Source organism: Podarcis filfolensis (assembly GCF_964270895.1).
Source record: "Podarcis filfolensis genome assembly, chromosome: 15".
Lineage (NCBI taxonomy): Eukaryota > Metazoa > Chordata > Lepidosauria > Squamata > Lacertidae > Podarcis > Podarcis filfolensis.
The window spans coordinates 13,227,866-13,246,006 of NC_139618.1; the positions used below are offsets into that span (position 1 = coordinate 13,227,866).

General features: G+C 48.7%; 1 protein-coding gene across 1 annotated transcript; it reads left to right on the forward strand.

The window, feature by feature from the left end:
• Positions 1 to 2,500: 2,500 nt before the first annotated feature.
• On the forward strand, positions 2,501 to 18,077 carry SSC4D (scavenger receptor cysteine rich family member with 4 domains; the record flags this gene model as incomplete). Its single annotated transcript, XM_083589289.1, has 11 exons — positions 2,501 to 2,513; positions 2,743 to 2,778; positions 3,859 to 4,164; positions 6,213 to 6,284; positions 7,322 to 7,636; positions 9,491 to 9,571; positions 10,682 to 10,759; positions 11,873 to 12,184; positions 13,093 to 13,170; positions 15,082 to 15,409; positions 16,648 to 18,077. The coding sequence occupies 10 exons, from the start codon at positions 2,501 to 2,503 to the stop codon at positions 15,396 to 15,398; spliced, it is 1,608 nt and encodes a 535-aa protein (XP_083445415.1). The 3' UTR covers positions 15,399 to 15,409; positions 16,648 to 18,077.
• Between the last annotated feature and the right edge of the window lie 64 nt (positions 18,078 to 18,141).

Consider the following 18,141-nt stretch of genomic DNA (forward strand, 5'->3'; position numbering starts at 1 on the left):
TAAGCTAAAAAGTCCCAAATGTCACTGGTGACGGTGACACGACTCAGCAAAGCTGAGTGATGCTCATTCTGTGTCTTCCCTTTACTTACCAGGTGCGGCTCTGTAGTTATTTCTTGGGGAGTCTGTCGGTGGAAGGTCCTCTGTGTCACCCTGGGAGAAGCAGAAATGAAAGTTGGTCCCTCTCCAGGACACAGGAAGAGAGATCAGAAGCCTGGGCTCTGGGTGCAACCTGCCTTGCTGGTCTGGTCAGCACTGGGTTCCTTCCTCTTCCTTTTCCCCACAGGTAAGCTGCTCATGTGACGGAGAAGTTGTGGACAGGTGTGCAGATGCCCAGGTAATGGCTCCTGTCAGTCCTCTCTGTTGTTTCCCCCTTGATGGCTTTTGTTGGCAACTGGGATTATGAGTGTGCTGGGCCCGGGGGTAACCCGTGAAACGCGGTCCAGGTCCGGTCCAGAATCCAAAGGTTCCACTAGGAGTCAGTCCGACAGGCAGGACACAAGGCAAGGACAGGTACAAGATCTCAGGCAGGATCTGGAATACAGCAATGTTGCTCCCACAACCTGGGGTGGGGTCTGACAGCCTTTTATCTTTGTCGGGGTAACGGCCGGTCCTGATCCCCCAGTGACTCGCCTCCCTGTTTTGCCCAAAGGCAAGCACTCCTCCTGTGAGTACTCAGGTCTCTCCTTCTCTCAGACCTTAGTCTCTGCAGCTGGGGAGACGTCGGTGGGTTACTGGACTAAGCCTCCCCTGACCCAACCAGTAGTGGAGCAGCAGTAAGTGATGGCCCAGCTGAAGGCAACGAGGTAATCCCCGCATCTGAATTCAAGGCAGGCTCAGGCCCCTGACTTGGCCCAGCTGGTGTTTGTTGCAGGGGAACCTGTGCAGACTGGGACTCTTCAGGACCAGGCCCCAGACTTGGTTCAGATGATGCCTGAGGCAAAGGATCCGGTGCAGACTGAGACTCCTCTGGTGCCGAGTCTGAGCCCGAGTCCCAGGCCATCACAAGGACGCAGCTAGCAGCTTCATACTCAAGGTTGTTTGCAAATTCTAAGAGACAAACAAAAACCAGTGCAGTTTTGAAGAGTTCAGTCCGCCATCTTGATTCAAAATGGTGTCCACTTGTATCCAAAGATAGGTTCCTTGATCTCAGGAAGCACCCTGCAAAAGTTATGGTATTTTAAGAGGCGTCCAACTGCACGGAGAACAAACACATTTCCAAAATATTGTTACAGGTTGGGGGGGGGGAAATTCCCTTAAATTCCTGGGTGCCAGATCCTCCCCATAATTCCTGGATTTAGTAAGGGTCAAAATTAATCAAGGCTTGATTCAACTTTTCCAAGCACTGAAACATAACTAGATTTAATTATGCTAAGGAACCAAGCCAGCTCTGCAGGGGACAAAAGCCAAGGATGGCCATCAAGGAAACTATCAGAGGGCAAAACTGGCAGGGAAGGGGGGGCCCTTCTTCGCTGGGTGCTAGTGGGCAGAGGCAAAGGCCAGGTTTAGGGTTTCAACCTTGAATGAGGTAGGCTGGGGGGAGGTCCTTAGCACTGAGAAGGAGAGGGAGGGGCCTCTGTGTGAGCTGGGCATGACAGGCTGGAACTAAGAGACACAGAGGATGGCTTTTTGCTGTCTGTTGAATCCAGTGCTGCCCTTAAGACCCAAATCGGATGGGAACGCTCTGCAATCCCTCTATCTGGACTGAGGTGGCATATAGGTGTAAATAGAACCATATAACATAAGGACACTGCCATCTCTGCTGTGCCCAATTTCTGAAGGAAACACAAATCCTGGGTAAGTGCCTGGAACCCATGAAATCTCATACTGCTCAGAGATAAGGATAGCATGTAGCAATATATAACAGGGAAACAAACGGATAAGGATGATATTTGCAAATCTTTTAAAAAGATTCCTTAAATCTATAGGGCCCAAAGGCCGAGATCACAATACCCGCTGCCCAAACAACTCACCATGCAAGTTGTTGGGGGGGGGGGTGCGTCGCAGCACACTTCACATCTAGGATGGGAAATTTAGAAGTTGTGGGTACGTTGTTGTTTTTTGAAATCCCCAAATGCTTTTTTCACCTTTAGATTTGGGCCAAGGTTAGTTACACTGCATGTTAATAGGAGAGGATCAGGTATCTAATCTGCGTTGAGTGACCTTAAACATCATCCTCTGCACGGAATCATAAAAGCAGTTCTGTCCCAGAGAACCCGTCAATCACATCACGGCTTCTGTTTAATTGTGGAGCTCAAAAGCTGTGTTTTTTTGGTACCACAGTATTGTTACACACTGGCTGCACAAGCCCTGAGCCCTTTCAGCTCAGACTAAAACTGCATACCTGTACTCTTGGGATGGCCGATGGTGAAGGATGATGGGAGCTGGAGTCCAACCACATCTGGAGGGTTACAGGGTCCCCATCCATGAATAGGCATTGAGAACTGATCTGTGTGGTTAGAGCATCTGCTTTGCATGCAGAAGGTCCCAGGTTCAATCCCTGATGGCATCGCCAGGTGCGTCTGGGAAAGAACCCTGTCTGAAAATCCAGAAGGATGCTGCCAGTTGGTGCAAACAGTACTGATGCAGATGGACCAAGGATCTGACCTCAGTATAAGTCAGTTTTCTATGGTTCTGGGTTCCTAATGGGACTCGCTCCCAGGTACAAGTGCTCAGAATTGCATCTTTAAGTGTGTATCCGGGGTGGCATTCAATCTGCCTTAACTTTTATTTTCTCCATTTCAGCCAGTGGCTCTGAGGTTGCACAGGTGCCCGTTCCAGGTGAGCTCTTGTTGCGAAAGAGAAACCAGCACTTGAAGCTGTGTCTTATAGATCACTGTAGAGATCTGGGAAAGGGTTCCTAAATGATGCCTGAGTTGTTGCTGAATCCTTGCCCATTTTAGCTTCCTCCTGCAAGCCCCTCCCATTGCGCCTATTGGACAGTGTCCATGATGTAATGGGCAGGCCTGTCCCCCGGCCAGTGGTGGCTGGTGCCCATTTGTAGGGTGGAAGGCAGGGAGCCCAACAGTAGGTGGCGCCAGAGGCAAATGATTGAGTCAGAGACAATTCATTCCAATTTTGTCCCTACCCTCCGTCCTGGTCAGGGCTGGAGTCAGGTGCAGATCAGCACGAAGGTAATAAGTCATCGATGCCAGTGAAGTTAACTCTTCATTCAAGTAAACTGAAATACAGCTCAGGCCTAGAAGTCTCAGCAACCCTTTCTGGTTGGTCTTGCGCTGATGACACAGTTGTGAGGACTGAAGGTCCCTGCCTTCCCACCCCTCTCTAAGGCTCCTCCTCTCCAGGGTTTTCCTATGCAGTCTCAAACTGTGTCTGCGCACAACTAGTCTCTGCTCTTTTCATTTCTCTGTGCATCCTCAGAGACCAGGGAGGAGGGGTGAGGATCGCAGCAGGAGGGGGAGATTCCCTGGACTCTTCAGCTGCCTCTTGATCTCACCCTTCTGCAGCCTCTGCTTTCACTTCAGAGTCTGAACTGCACTCTGCCACAGACTCTTCCTGCTCACTAAACCCTGTTGCCTCTTCAGCTTCTGATGCCTTCCAGTCTTCTCCGCCTTCTCCCTCTGACAGCTCATTGTCGTCCCTCCACCACTCCCCAGGCTCTGAGCCTTCTCCTCTTGGGGGTTCCCTTGGGGGTTTCCCAGCTGGTGCCTCCCTCCCCTCCTCTGCATCCAGCCAGTCCATGACAGCCCTGCTGAGTTCCTCAAGGGCAACACTGGGACTAAGGAGGAGGAACGTGGCAGCCAATTCTACACTGTGGACTGCAGGCAGGCAAGGGAGGGCAGGTTGAATTTGGCAGGGTGTTGTCCCATTTGCTCTAATGGACCGGCCTTGTTCTCCCAGAGGTCCGGCTAGTCAATGGGCGCAGCCGCTGCCAAGGACGCGTGGAGATCTTCTACAACAACACCTGGGGCACGGTGTGCGACGACGACTGGGACATCGTGGACGCCAATGTGGTCTGCCGCCAGCTGGGCTGCGGCCATGCCATCGCCATGCCGGCCACCCTCTCCTTCGGCCAGGGGCGTGGGCCCATCTTCCTAGACAACGTGGACTGCAAAGGCAGAGAGGCAGCCCTCAGCGAGTGCAGCAGCCACGGCTGGGGCATCCACAACTGTTACCACTACGAGGACGTGGCTGTCACCTGTAATGGTACAAAGGTTTGGGTCTGTCTGGTGGCGGTAGCAGGAGGGAGAGGGGTGAAGCAGGCTTATTTACTGCATTTCCCCCCGTCCCCAGAGCTCAAGGTGGGACACATGGTTCTCCCATCCTCATTTAATCCTCACAACAACCCTGTGAGGTAGGTTAGGCTACAGGAAGTCAGCGACTGGCCAGAGGTCACCCAGTGAGCTTCATGGCCAAGTGTGGGCTTTTAACCCTGGTCTCCTAGGTCTTTGCCTGACACTCTAACCACTGCACCACACTGTCCTGCAGGGGAAACCACTAAGGAACCCTGTGTATCTTAAACAGGGTGGAGGAAAAGCTGGATAGAAACATAAAAAGTTATGACGGTAATAAAATTGCATGGGGATTAAATGATATTTCTAAAGAGAAAATTATTATTATTATTATTATTAATATACCGCCCTATACTCAGAGGTCTCAGGGCGGTTCACATAAAAAGATCACAGTATATAAAATAAAAATAAATGCAATAATCCAATAATACCCCCTCCCACAAAGAGCAACATTTTAAAAGGGTATGGGATGTTGATCAGGTCAACCAAAGGCTTGGTTAAAAAGGAACGTTTTTGCCTGGTGCCTAAAGGTGTAGAATGAAGGATACCACATTTGTTTGACTGCTGTTTTGATTTCTTACCTCCCCCCCCACCCACCATGAGGTTGCAGGGTGGGTTACAGTAATTTAAAAATACAATATTAAGATCAGTTACGGTTACAAGAATAGGGTGGGTCCTATATATTTGTACAAACACCCCAATCTCTGAATGCTGAAAGACTTCCAGGTTCAGTTTCCTTGGAATGAATGTCAGTGGAGACTGTGGTGTCTTTAGGATATGTGGTTTTATTTACACATATATACCACCTGAGCATAGGATGGAGGGGCTCACACTCCTTCTCTCCAGGGTCTTTCCCACGCAGTCTCAGGCTGGGTCTGCACACAACCACCCTCTGCTCTGCCCATTTACCGTATTTTTCGCTCTATAAGATGCCCCAGACCACAAGACGCACCTAGTTTTTGGAGGAGGAAAACAAGAAAAAAAAATACTCTGAATCTCAGAAGCCAGAACAGCAAGAGGTATCGCTGCGCAGTGAAAGCAGCAATCCCTCTTGCTGTTCTGGCTTGTGCGATAGCTGCGCAGCCTGCATTCGCTCCATAAGATGCACACACATTTCCCCTTACTTTTTAGAAGGGAAAAAGTGAGTCTTATAGAGCAAAAAATATGGTAATTTCTCTGTGTGTTCTAGGAGGCCAGCAGGAGGGGAGCAGTAGGAGGTTGAGAATCCCTGGCCTCTGCTTCTGCCTTGGAGTCTGAACTGTGCTCTTCCACAGCTCTTCCTGCTCACTAAACCCTGTTGCCTCTTCAGCTTCTGACACCACCTCCTCCCAGTCTCCTCCTCCTTCTCACCATCCCACCTCCGATCTTCTGGCTCTGAGCCTTCCTCCCCTGGGGGTTCTCTTGGGGGTTCCCCAGCTGGTTTCTCCCACCATTCCTCTGCACCCAGCCAGCCCATGACATTTGGACATCATTTAAACGATATGAAAGCCCGCCTCTAAGTTGTTTGCATAAAATATTCATCAGAAAATAGTGATGAAATCAACATACTTTAAAGACAAGCAGACATTTGTTAAAAGTGAAATATAGATAAAATCAACAGTTTTATAGAAAAAAACAAATGTACCTAATAAAATAAAATAAAATTACAGGTGTGCCTGAATAGAAATATTTTTAGCTGGTATGAGAAACAATAAAATGAAGGAGCCTATTGTAACTCACCCTGAGACCTGTTAGTGAAAGGCAGGAAATACTAAATATTACTACTACTACTACTTCTAATAGGCAGTCAAATGTCATCAACCACAATGGATGCATCTAAGAAATTAATTGAACAAGTTGACTGGCCCTGCTTAAGAGGTTGGAGGTATACATGTTTGCATGCATAGCAGAGGCCAAGCAGATACTGTTGATGGAGATGATTGACTGACGTTCATCCTTCTGTTGGGTTGTTTGTTTTTGCAGAGCTGCTGCCCACCCAAGCATCCAGAAGACCAATCAGCAAAGCAGCCACCGCCTCGTTGCAAAATGGGGAAAGTGAGTGCTTTTTGGATTGTCACGAGAAGCCGTCCTCGGCTAGCACGATTCGCAATAGCAACACGATACATGTACATAGTGTTGCTGTTATTCATATCTTAACTTATAATAAAAATGTAAAGGTCTCATCATGCTGCAGTTCTTATGACTGCCAACAGGTGGCACTGCAAACGGCAGTGCGATGAGAGGCTGTTGCTGCTACTGGTTGCCTTCCTCATCCCTGGTTACCAGGTGCTGCAACTGCAGGAGGGGGAATGAAGGAGAGAAACTGTTTGTTCCCTTTCTCCTGCTGTAGCAGCTGATGCCGCCGCCGCCAATAATGGGGAAACAAAGGAGAGATAGTCCCCATCCCCTTGCTCCCTGCAAGGCCCTTTCCACCTGGCCTAGGGGGCAGGGCCCACACACACCAGCCCTACTGAAGAGGCTCCTCGTGAGGCCAGAGGAACATCATCCGGCTAATGTTTTATTGTTTTATTGATTTAATATGCTGTAAACTGCTTTGAGATTTTTATTAAAAGCGGTAAAGGTAAAGGGACCCCTGACCATTAGGTCCAGTCGTGACCGGCTCTGGGGTTGTGGTGCTCATCTCGCTTTATTGGCCGAGGGAGCTGACGTACAGCTTCCGGGTCATGTGGCCAGCATGACTAAGCCACTTCTGGTGAACCAGAGCAGCGCACGGAAACGCCGTTTACCTTCCTGCTGCAGCGGTACCTATTTATCTGCTTGCGCTGGCATGCTTTTGAACTGCTAGGTTGGCAGGAGCAGGGACTGAGCAACGGGCGCTCACCCCGTTGCAGGGATTTGAACCACCGACCTTCTGATCGGCAAGTTCTAGGCTCTGGGGTTTAACCCACAGTGCCACCCGCGTCCCTATTAAAAGCGGTATAGAAATTAAAATAAAAAACACTTGCACTGCAGCCACTACTAAAATGCAGGTTCCTTTCTTGGGCTTCCCTTAGCGGAGACAGTCTGGATGAACCCAGGGGTCCCTTCCAAGTCTACAATTTGTACCCTGACTCTCCCTATCCCTCTTCCAGGCGATGGGAGCATCCGGCTGGTGAGCGGCGCCAACTCTTGCCAGGGCCGGGTGGAGATATTCTACAAAGGGAACTGGGGCACGGTGTGTGATGACGACTGGGGGCTGAGCGATGCGGCCGTGGTGTGCAAGCAGGTGGGCTGCGGGCACGCTGTAGATTACAGGACCAATGCCTACTTCGGCTACGGCACAGGGCGCATCCTCCTCGACAACGTGAATTGCGACGGGAGCGAGCCGCACCTCTCAGCCTGCTACAGCCTGGGCTGGGGCATCCATAACTGTGGTCACCACGAGGATGCTGGCGTCATCTGCTCAGGTGGGTGTACCCCTCAGGGCTTCGGGCAGCCGGGCAGGCGAAGGGGCCAGCTGCCCTGTGTGGGAAGTGCTGTAGCCTAGTGGTTAGAACATCTGCTTATAGGCAGGAGGCCGCAGATCCAGTCCCCAGAGGCACCCCCAGGTAGGGCTGCCAGTCAGTGTAGACAATACTGAGTTAGATGTATCTGTTTGACTCCATGTGAGGCAGCTTCCTGTGAACGCCTAGCAAGGCATCGCAGAACCAGGGTGGATAAAAATCAATGATGTTTTAAAAATATATTTTAAAAATTGGATTTTTAAAGATTTAAATCAGATTTTTGTGATTTAAATCAGATTTTTGAAATAAAATGCTTTTGGATGAAAAATCTTTCCAAAGATAGTTTTCTACTTAAGTTACCGGTACTTTATAGTCCAAAGTCTATTCATCAGGAAATAAGGATTTGTTTTAAGTTTTTCATGTGTGCTAAAACTCTGTCTAATTTTTTTTTTTAAAAAAAACATTTAACCACATCAGTTAACAAACATGGATACATATGCCATAATGTTATTGTTTTAGTTAAATAAATTGTTTAAATTGTTATTAAGAAAATGATTATTTTTCTTCTTCCAATTAAGTACAGCAGAAAAGTTGTCCAAATGTAAACAGTTAACTTATTAAACCTCACAATAATTTTATAATTATCTATGTTATTCTAATAGTATAACCAAATCAGTAATTTTTGATATAACTGTAAAAACTACTCTGAAAATTTATTATTCCAAAAATGAAACCTTCATCTGGTTGTAAATATTAAGATTATACCAGCAAGAATGAGTATTTCTGTAAAAAAAAATGATTTAAATCAAGTCTTACTTAGTGATTTAAATTGATTTGATTTAAATCAAATCCACCCTGTGCAGAACCTTGGAGAGTGCCAAGATTTGCTCCCATTGAGTTGGAAAGGGCCACAAGTGTCACCTAGTGTGAACCCCCTACAATTCAGGAATCTTTTTGCCCAATGTGGGCGTGGTGCTCAAACACACAACATGGAGATATAGAGTCTCATGCTCTGCTAGCAAGCTCTAGGGATGGAACAAGGCCTTTCATCTTCCCAGAGACCAGGAAACTCATCCTAGGAACCACCCCTTTCCCGAGGGGAGGAAGGCCTTAAAAGGGCAATCCTCTCGGTCAGAGCCTGACACCCTGGCTCCTCGCTGCTTGTTAAACCACTCTATCAAGGCCTCTTCCCAGGGAACTCTGGGAATTGTCATTCCGTGAGGGGACTAGGGCACCTCCTAACAATTCTCAGCACCTTTAAGGAACCACAGTGTCGTGGACTGGCTGGATGCAGAAGAGTGGGGGGGGCACCAGCCGGGGAACCCCCAAGGGAACCCCCGGGGGAAGAAGGCTCAGAGCCAGGGAAGTGGTGGTGGAACAACAATGCGTGGTCAGAGGAAGAAGAGGCGAGGAGGAGGTGTCGGAAGCTGAAGAAGAAACAGGGTTTAGTGAGCAGCAAGAGGCTGGGGCAGATTGCTGTACAGAATCTGAGGCAGGAGAGGAGGGAAATCAAGAGGCAGAGTGGAGGGAGGCTGCTGAAGAATCCAGGGAGTCTCCCCCTCCTGCTGTGAACAGCTCCTCTTTCCCCTGACTAGACAAAGGAGCCTAAGATTGCTTGGGAAAGACCTGGCGGAGGAGGAATCTTAGGGAGTGGTGGGAAGGCAGGGGACCTTCAGTGTTTGCAACTGCCTCATTGGGGCAAGACCTACTGGGAAGAGCTGCTGGGAATCTCTAGGCCTGCACCGTTTGGGTTTCTTGAATAACACATTAAATTCACTGACTTGCTTTGATTGATGACCTATTGTTGTCTCTTTCCAGGTCTCGGGATGACCACGACCACAGCTGCCACCACCTCAGTGGCTCCCAACTATGAACAGTCATTCACTGATACAGCCACAGGTAAGGGAGAACCTGCTGTTGCTAATCCCACCTACCACAAAACCCCAACGGGGACAGTTTACGTTTCCATGACTTCAAAGATATAGGAGCACACTTGTGTTATCTGCACACCTGGGACAATGCTGGTTGTGATCATAGATTGGTGGTGGAGAACTTTTAGCTTTTGGGGCCTAGTTAGATCCACCAGACCCTAACCCCACCCCTGTCATAGATGCACAAGCCAGTTCTCCACTCCAACCCCAATCTGGTGAAATGGGAAGAGAACCATATTTGACCCATTGTTCCTGGGGAGGGGGGAAAACCTGAAATGAAACTTTGCACTACGTAGAAATATAGTGTTATAGGTCTGGCGGATCCGTCTGGATGATACCTGTGGGTCCCCTCCAGGCCTGTGATCCTGTACCTAGTTAGGTTTAGAGTCTAGTAGAAGAGGCTGTTGAACCAGTTTCTTTGTAAGATAATGGCCTGAGTTTGGCCAGTTGAGTACTGCCATGCACGTGTCCAAAGAGGCTGCTCTGTTGCCATAGAGACAAATGGGTGGGCCTTTTCCCACCTCACCTGCCTGAATGCCACCTCCTCCTAGGATGGAGAACAACAGGCCAAGGGGAACATTATGTGAGGGTTGGGGAGAAAGTTTTTGATTGCTGCTGGAAGCTGGAGATACATAGACATGCCTTGATCTGTTCTTGACCCAAAAATGTGAGTTTGAGGCTTCCCTGGAATTGAATGAGGAAGCAAGATCTGGTGAGATGTTGATGCTACGAGCCCTTCCATCCTTTGCTCAGACTGTATATATGTGTAAATAAAACCATATACCTTAAAGACACCACCATCTCCACTGACCTTCATTCTCAGGAAACCAAACCCTAGGCAAGTGCAGGCACCCCCGGAGTCTCTCACTGCTTGGAGATTGGGGTCCTGATAGCTGCAGATCAAATCTCTATTAAAGGACCAGCAAGAGAGGTGCAGTTAAAAAGATAGTCCCGGAAGCTGAGGTCAAAACACAGAGTTGCCTTCCTGCTTCATGGCTTGCCCATCTGTGTCCAAAGGCAACTGGTGGGATGTAATTGGAGGCCGGATGTTGTGATGTGAGGATATGTCTTTTTGCAGTCACAGATGGTCGAGATCAGCCTTCTCCTGAGACTGAGGTGATGGTGACCTCAGCCCTTCTCCTGCTAGAAAGAAGAAGTAAGTTTTTGTGTGCCCTTTGTCGATGGAAATAAAGCTTCATCAGAGATGTAGAAATCTGCAAAGAAGAGATTGAGAGAGCTGGAGGTTGAGGCGACGGTCATGGGAAGGTGTTTATTTCAGACAATGCGAAAACAGACCCAGGAGCAGGAAGGATGAAGCCCTGGTTGTTTCCTCTCTCGTCCCATAACATCCGCTTTGTGTCCATATAAGCTACAGGGAACCTGAGCTCTCCTGGTGTTGTTGCACTACGATTCCCATCAGCCCCAGCAAGTGTGGCCAGCAGACAAGGACGATGGGAGTTGTAGTCCAGCAACACACTTACAGCCACAGCCCCACCCCCAATGTCAGGTTTCTATAGTCCAGCTTTCCCTGTCCCAGCAACCCCTATTTCGCAGTCCTTGGTAAACCACTGCCCCCGTTTCCACCTCCACACATTATGCTGGTGTGAGTTGCTAGCGCTGAACTTTCTCCAAGTCCCAGTCCCTACTCTCTGCATCTCTGAAAGAGTGGGAGGAGGCGGCGGGTGCATATTGTCTGCTGTGCACACAGTTGTCTAAGTTTGTGCATGGGCACTGAGGCCCCTTGCTTAGAATCATAGGCATAGAATTATAGAGTTGGAAGTGGGGCTTGAGAGTCATCTAGTCCAGCCCCCTGCAATGCAGGAATATGCAGCTCTCCCATACAGGCATCAAACTTGCAACCTTCGCATTATTAGCACCACTCCCTAACCGACTGAGCTATCCAGCAACTATTGATACAGGCTGTTTCTAAAACAACAGAATTCATGAGGGTGAAGGCCCTCTTGCCAGTACTCTTGCCACTCTCTGAAAAAGTGAAACAGGGGAGAGAGAAAAACCAGGAGCCGGAATGTCCACAAGGTCCCAAATCAAAGGAAAAGTGGACGTGAGGGATGAGTTGCATAGAGTTGTAGAGTTGCAAGGGATCCCGAGGGCCATCTGGTCCAATTCCCTTGCAATGCAGGGATCTCCTCTAATGTCTCCCTGACAGATGGCCACCCAACCTCTGCTTTAAAACCTCCAAGGAAGGAGAGTCCACTACCTTCCATAAGTCACTCCGGCCTTTTCTCCCCTTCCGTTTTCTGACCAGCAGGTGGTGGCATACGATTAGCAAACGGGAACAGCAGTTGCCAAGGGCGGGTGGAAGTCCTGTACGGGGACTCCTGGGGGACGGTCTGCGACGACGACTGGGACTTCCCCAACGCCCAGGTGGTCTGCCGGCAGGTGGGCTGCGGCTCGGCGGTGGTGGCCACCGTGCTGGGCTACTTCGGCTACGGCACTGGACCCATCCTCCTGGACAATGTGGACTGCGCCGGCACAGAGACTGACCTGTCTGACTGCTTCAACCTGGGCTGGGGGCAGCACAACTGCGGGCACCACGAAGACGCTGGCGTCATATGCAGAGGTGAGAGGGACAGGGGGCAAGGAGGGGTTGTGGTTTCATCGTAGGGTTGGAAGCCCCCCACCCCCAAGGGTGATCTAGTGCAACCCCCTGCTGTGCAGGAATCACAGCTAATGAATCCCGGACAGGCAGCTCTCCAAAACCTCCAGTGGATCAGAGAATTTTGGGAGATAGAAATGACCTGGTGTTATAAAATGTAAACAGCACAGGTTCCTCTGGGATGCCTCCAAGCTGTCAGTCTTTTGCAGGAGGGAGTTGTGTGTTTATCAGAATCTTAGTTCTGCGTGATTAAAGGGGACCAAAGTTCTCTTGTCACCCCAGCACAACAAATCCACATAAAACACACACACAGAGAGAGCAGACTTTTTTGTGGTGTGGAAAACGACTGAGGAATAATGCACTGAAAAGTGTGGAATGAATGTATGATTAACAGCAAGACATGTAAGCAGCTCATGAGGGAATCGGGACAATTGCTCCTTGTCACAGGCGCAACCTTTTAAAAATAAAATAAATGCATGGTAGGAAGTTGGACTAGAATAGTCCAACTCTCCAATTCTCTATGAAGTCAGTGTTTTTCTTTCTAAATAAACTTTCAAGGTTGGGTATTTTATTGTCTTGTTCCACCATTCCTCCAAGGTGCTCAAAGCGGCATGCATACTTCCTGCCCTATATTATTCTCACAACAATCCTGTGAGGTGGATTAGGCTGAGAGGCTGTGACTGACTCCAAGGTCCCTCAGTGACCTTCCTGGCTAAGTGGGGTCTCCCAGGTCCTAGTACAGGTCCCTGAACCCCGGTCTCCCAGGTCTTAGTACAACTCTAACCACTGCACTGCACTTCCCAGTGCCTTTCTGTGTGATGTGTGTGTCTCTATGCTGTTAAATGTACCCCTTGATTTTTACCTGGTCCCAGGTGCAGAAGAATCTGGAGATCTCTTCCAAGAAGACCCTTTTGCCACCACTACATCAACCACCACACGTCCCAAGGATGGTATGTGGGGCACAGGGCCTCTAGCTCCCCGCTTGCTGACTCTCAGCTGAAACCCCTGGTGTTTGGCAGGAACAGGGCAAGAGGCTGTTCTAGGTGGCTGCCTAGGGCAGCACTATGGTCACAGAAGAGGGGTTGTCTTTTCTGAGTACAGCCTTCCATGTTACAGCCCTTCAGGTATTTGAAGATGGCTATCGTATCTCCCTCTCAGTCTTCTCTTCTCCAGACTAAACATACCCAACTCCCTCAAACATTCCTCACAAGGCTTGGTTACCAGACCCTTCATCATCTTGGTCTCCCTCTCTGCCTGCCTTCCAGCTTGTCTATGTCTTTCTTGAACTGTGGTGCCCAGAACTGGTCCCAGGACTCCAGGTGGGATCTGACCAAGGCAGAATAGAGTAGGATTATGACATCCAGTGATCTAGACATTATACGTCAGCTGATGCAGCCTGGAATCACATGAGGTGCTTTTGCTGCTGTATCGCACTGTTAACTCATGTTCAGCCTGGGGTCTACTAAGACCCCTGGACCCTTTTTGCATGTATTACTGGTAAGCCAGGTGCCCCCCATCTTATATTTGTGCATCTGGTTATTCCTGCCAAAGTGCAGAACCTTACATTTGTCCCTGATGAAATTCATTTTGTTAGTTTTGGCCCAGTTTTCCAATCAGCTAAGGTCATCCTGAATCCCGATTCTGTGTTGTGCAGTATAAGCTTTTTTAAAAAACACAGTATTGTGATGGATGAGGTGCCTTTGCTTGATCAAACAGAACAGTGGCCCACAAAAGTTGAACCCCCAGGCCTGAAAATTACACAGGTATTCCCTTGCTTAGCTTTACACATACATAGAAATTAAGTCACATTCTCAGAGAGAAAGCGTGCCTGTGTTATTCGAGCTGGATGCCTGATTCAGCGGGAATAAGAAGGTACCTGCTCTCTATCGGGCTCGCTTGAGGCTGAGTTTTTCCTGCACAAGCATTCTTGACACGTCCTTAATACAGTCTGAGTAAGCAGATTCTCCTAATATCCTTAATGCACTCCAAGTAACAGGAATCAGAAGATTTCCCTTATGGTAGGTGGGGGAACAGATTTGCATAAAGATGCCAGAAAAATTATTCACAGCCAGAACAGTGAACCGTCTAGAGCTGTGGTGGACAGACTCCTCTTTGGAGGAACTCTGAGCTTGTGCAGAGCGCATTATTATTATTATTATTATTCACAAAAACCTATTCATTTTATAACACAAATAAACAACACAAACAGGAAAGCAAACAATACAAACAGACTCTTTTCTTATTCTTATTTTTTGTAAACATTGTTAGGTGGGCTTCCCCAAGTCCCCCCATCTGATTTTCATTTTACCTCATCTTTAGCAGTTTACATATATCATAATTTCTAACCATTTTTTTTATCATACTTACTTTAACTAGAAAAACCTTCACATTTTATCACTTGCAAATAATACTGGTTTAAAATACCCTATCTTCTACTTCTAACCCTACAGCCTAAATCCACTTCCAAAGCTATTCTAAGATTTAAATATTAACATATTTTTTCAAATACTCCTTAAACTTCTTCCAATCTTCTTCCACCGTCTCTTCTCTCTGGTCTCGGAGTCTCCCGGTCAGTTCTGCAAGTTCCATATAGTCCATCATCTTCACCTGCCATTCTTCTATAGTTGGTAAATCTTGTTTCTTCCAATTCTTCGCTAGCAATATTCTCGCAGCTGTTGTGGCATACAGAAAAAAAAGTAACATTGTGCAGAGCACATTATTGTCTCAGCTGAGGAGCAACAGGGAAAACTGGGTGGTGGCTGGTGGCACAGCAATTGAGTTGGGGCACAGATTTTTTTGGGGGGAGGGAGCTTCACTTAAGCCTTGTGACACCTGCCCCCCTCTGTTTCCCCCATTTGCAGGCTTCCTCCGCCTGGTCAACGGGAGTCACCGCTGCGAAGGGCGGGTGGAGATGTTCTACCTGTCTCAGTGGGGGACAGTGTGTGACGACGCTTGGGACCTCAAGGACGTGAAGGTGGTGTGCAGGCAACTGGGCTGTGGGGGGGCCTTGGCCGCCTGGGGGGAGGCCCGCTACGGCCAAGGGACCGGCTACATCTTCCTCGACAACCTCAAGTGCAAAGGCGATGAGAGCTCCCTGCTGCGCTGCTCCCACATCCGCTGGAACGTGCACAACTGCGACCACTCGGAAGATGCGGGAGCTCTCTGCAGGCTCCTGTGATGCGCCGGAAGGTACGGTCTGAGCCAGGCCCTGATCCAGGCAAGGGCAGGCATGCGCTTCCCCTGTTCCCAAGGAGGCTTGCATGCAGCTTATCTGCTGGGGTTGATGGGTAGGGGTGCTACCTGAGAGAGCTGGCTAGGAACCGGACGAGGAGATGTCCAAAGGGTCATTGGCGGGGTGTGTGGGTCTGCTTGGGGGAATCCAGCTTCTCCTGCACCTCCTCCTTGACCTCAGGTTCCAGGTCTAAGCAGGGGTGGATCCTGACAGTCAACTCTTGCCTGTACTGCAGCGCCACCAGAGCTGCGAGTGGCCACAGGGTGGTATTTCAAGTCCACGTGGATCAGGTGACTTGCCTGGTTGCTAAGCAACGCCCCACCCCCATTTCAATAGGGACAGAATTAACCCTTAAGGTACAAACGGAATGACCTGTGCCGCTGCACTTCCAACACAATCGGCTATAGGATTTCTGGGCTGTGCAATTAAATTGGACTTGTCCAATTGGACTTGTCTTAAATTGGACTTAATACAAATAACTTGTATGAAGTTATTTATTTGAAAAGTCAAACGTAAGCGCATTAAATAGATAAATAAATAAATATATAAATAAATAACGGATTAATGCAGAAACAGGGTGGGATGGATTTATGAGTGAGCCTAAGGCTGTGAATGGATGGATTAAAATGGAAAAAAAACCCCACAAAAACTTGATTTCGGTAGGTGCTGTTTGGCAGAAATATGCCAACAGGCTAGAACTTCTCAGAAAGCAGCATTCCTATTTTAGAATACAGTGACTCTCAAGTCATGCTGGGGTTATGTTCTGGGGATAATGCATAAAGCCAAAAATCGCGTATTGTGTTTTCAGTGGCAGGTAGGGTTTCCAAAATCCTTTCCCCCGGATGACCTCCCCCTTTCCACTGCCCCGTTAATTTTTTTTGGGGGGGGGCAAGTGCATAAAGCTGAATGCGTGCAAGTTAAATGTGCCTAAGTTGTGAGTTGCCTGTGGCCATATCATCTGAAGAGCCTTTGCAAAAATGTAAAATGAAGTTACCTATTTAAAAATAAAGTGGATTCCCAAGCATTTGCAAAGGAACCATCAGCCCCTGTCAGACACAGGTATGGGATTGGAGGCGGCGGATGCCTTTGAGTTTGGCTACCTTCCTGCTCTCCGTTTTAAAAAATAAGCTTGTTTCAGGAGCGGTTCCTGCCTCAGCTCAAATTAACTGGGCAAAATGGGCCCTTACTCTTTCAGACGGATGTTGCCAGCCCTCGCAAGGACAGCGCTCCAGTTGTGGGAGCCTCAGTTTCCTCGGACAGTGGCTGAAACCTTCTCATTCCAATGGTGCCTTTGCAGCTTTTGTGTGTGCCTGTGTACACGTGTGTAAATCTCTGTATAAAAGTTGGCGTGTGTACCTGACATAGAGAACACCCTCTACCCCACTGCTGCAGCCAGGAAGACTGCTTTTCGCTCATCGCCTCAGTCAGGGGGTGGGGGACCCTTTTCATCCCGAGGGCCGCATTCCCTCGTGGAGTAGTCTGCCGGGGGCCAGGTACCGGTGGTGGGGCAGGGCACAGACAAAAGTGGGGGGACGGACACAAAGGACAGGATTCTTTCCTTTGTCCAGCAGGCTGTGTTCCAATGGTGCACAAAACCTGCCAGAGGTTTCTACACCTTTGCATGTACATTTCTCCACCATCCAGCGAAGCAAGCGGTCAGTTCATGGCTTAAGGACACATTTCAGCCAGGAAAAAGCACCTGAGGAGGGAGCGGAGCAGGCCTGAGGCACTGCGGAGAGATGTAGCGGGAGTCCCAGGCCACACTCACAACACCATCCATTGAAAGCACTCTTTGACACCTCTTCAAAGAGTCATGGCTTCCCTCAAAGAATTCTGGGAGATGGAGATGGAGTTCATTCAGGGTGCTGGAAGTTGTTAGAAGATCCTTATTGTTCTCAGACCCTCCAAGGGTCCCTATTTCCCAGGACAGACTTAGATTAACAGAAGCCATCCCAGAATCATCCCGGAATGTCCCACTTTTCCTCAGGACGTCCCTATTTTCATCAGAGGAATGTTGGAGGGCATGCGCCATTAATGAGTCATGGTTCCCAAAGTGGTTTAACGGTCAATCCCTCTTCATGGGTAACTGGGAATTGTGTCTCTGTGAGGAAAATGGGGGCCACCTAATAATTCCCAGCACCCTGAACAAACAACAGCTCCCAGAATTCCTTGGGGGAAGCCATGACTCTTTGAGGTAGCATCATAATGCTCTCTGTGAGGGGAATTGGAGGGTATCCTGACAACTCTCTGCACGCTTTACCAGCTACAAACTTCCCCCAAAGAAAACTGGGAGCTGTAGTTTGTTAAGGGTGCTGGGAGTTGTCAAGGGACCGCTAATGCCCTCACAGAGATACATACCCCAGAGCTCCCTTTGAAGAATATTTTTATTAATTTTCCAATAAAAACATCCAATTAACATCTCCAATCATAATCCAATTAAAATAAAAAACTATTATTATTTTTTATTGAAGAGGGGTTGATTGTTAAGCCACTATGGGCAGGGCTGGCCCAAGACATTTTGTCACCTGAGGCAAACCACCAAATGGCACCCAATTCCCTGCCAGGGAAGGAGGGGAAGAAGGGGTGAGTCAAGATCTACATCAGGAACAAGGGGGGTGGGATAAAGATCTAGGGTCCCTTCCAACGTGACAATTCTGCGATTCCCCTGAAATGAAGAAAGGGTTAAAGC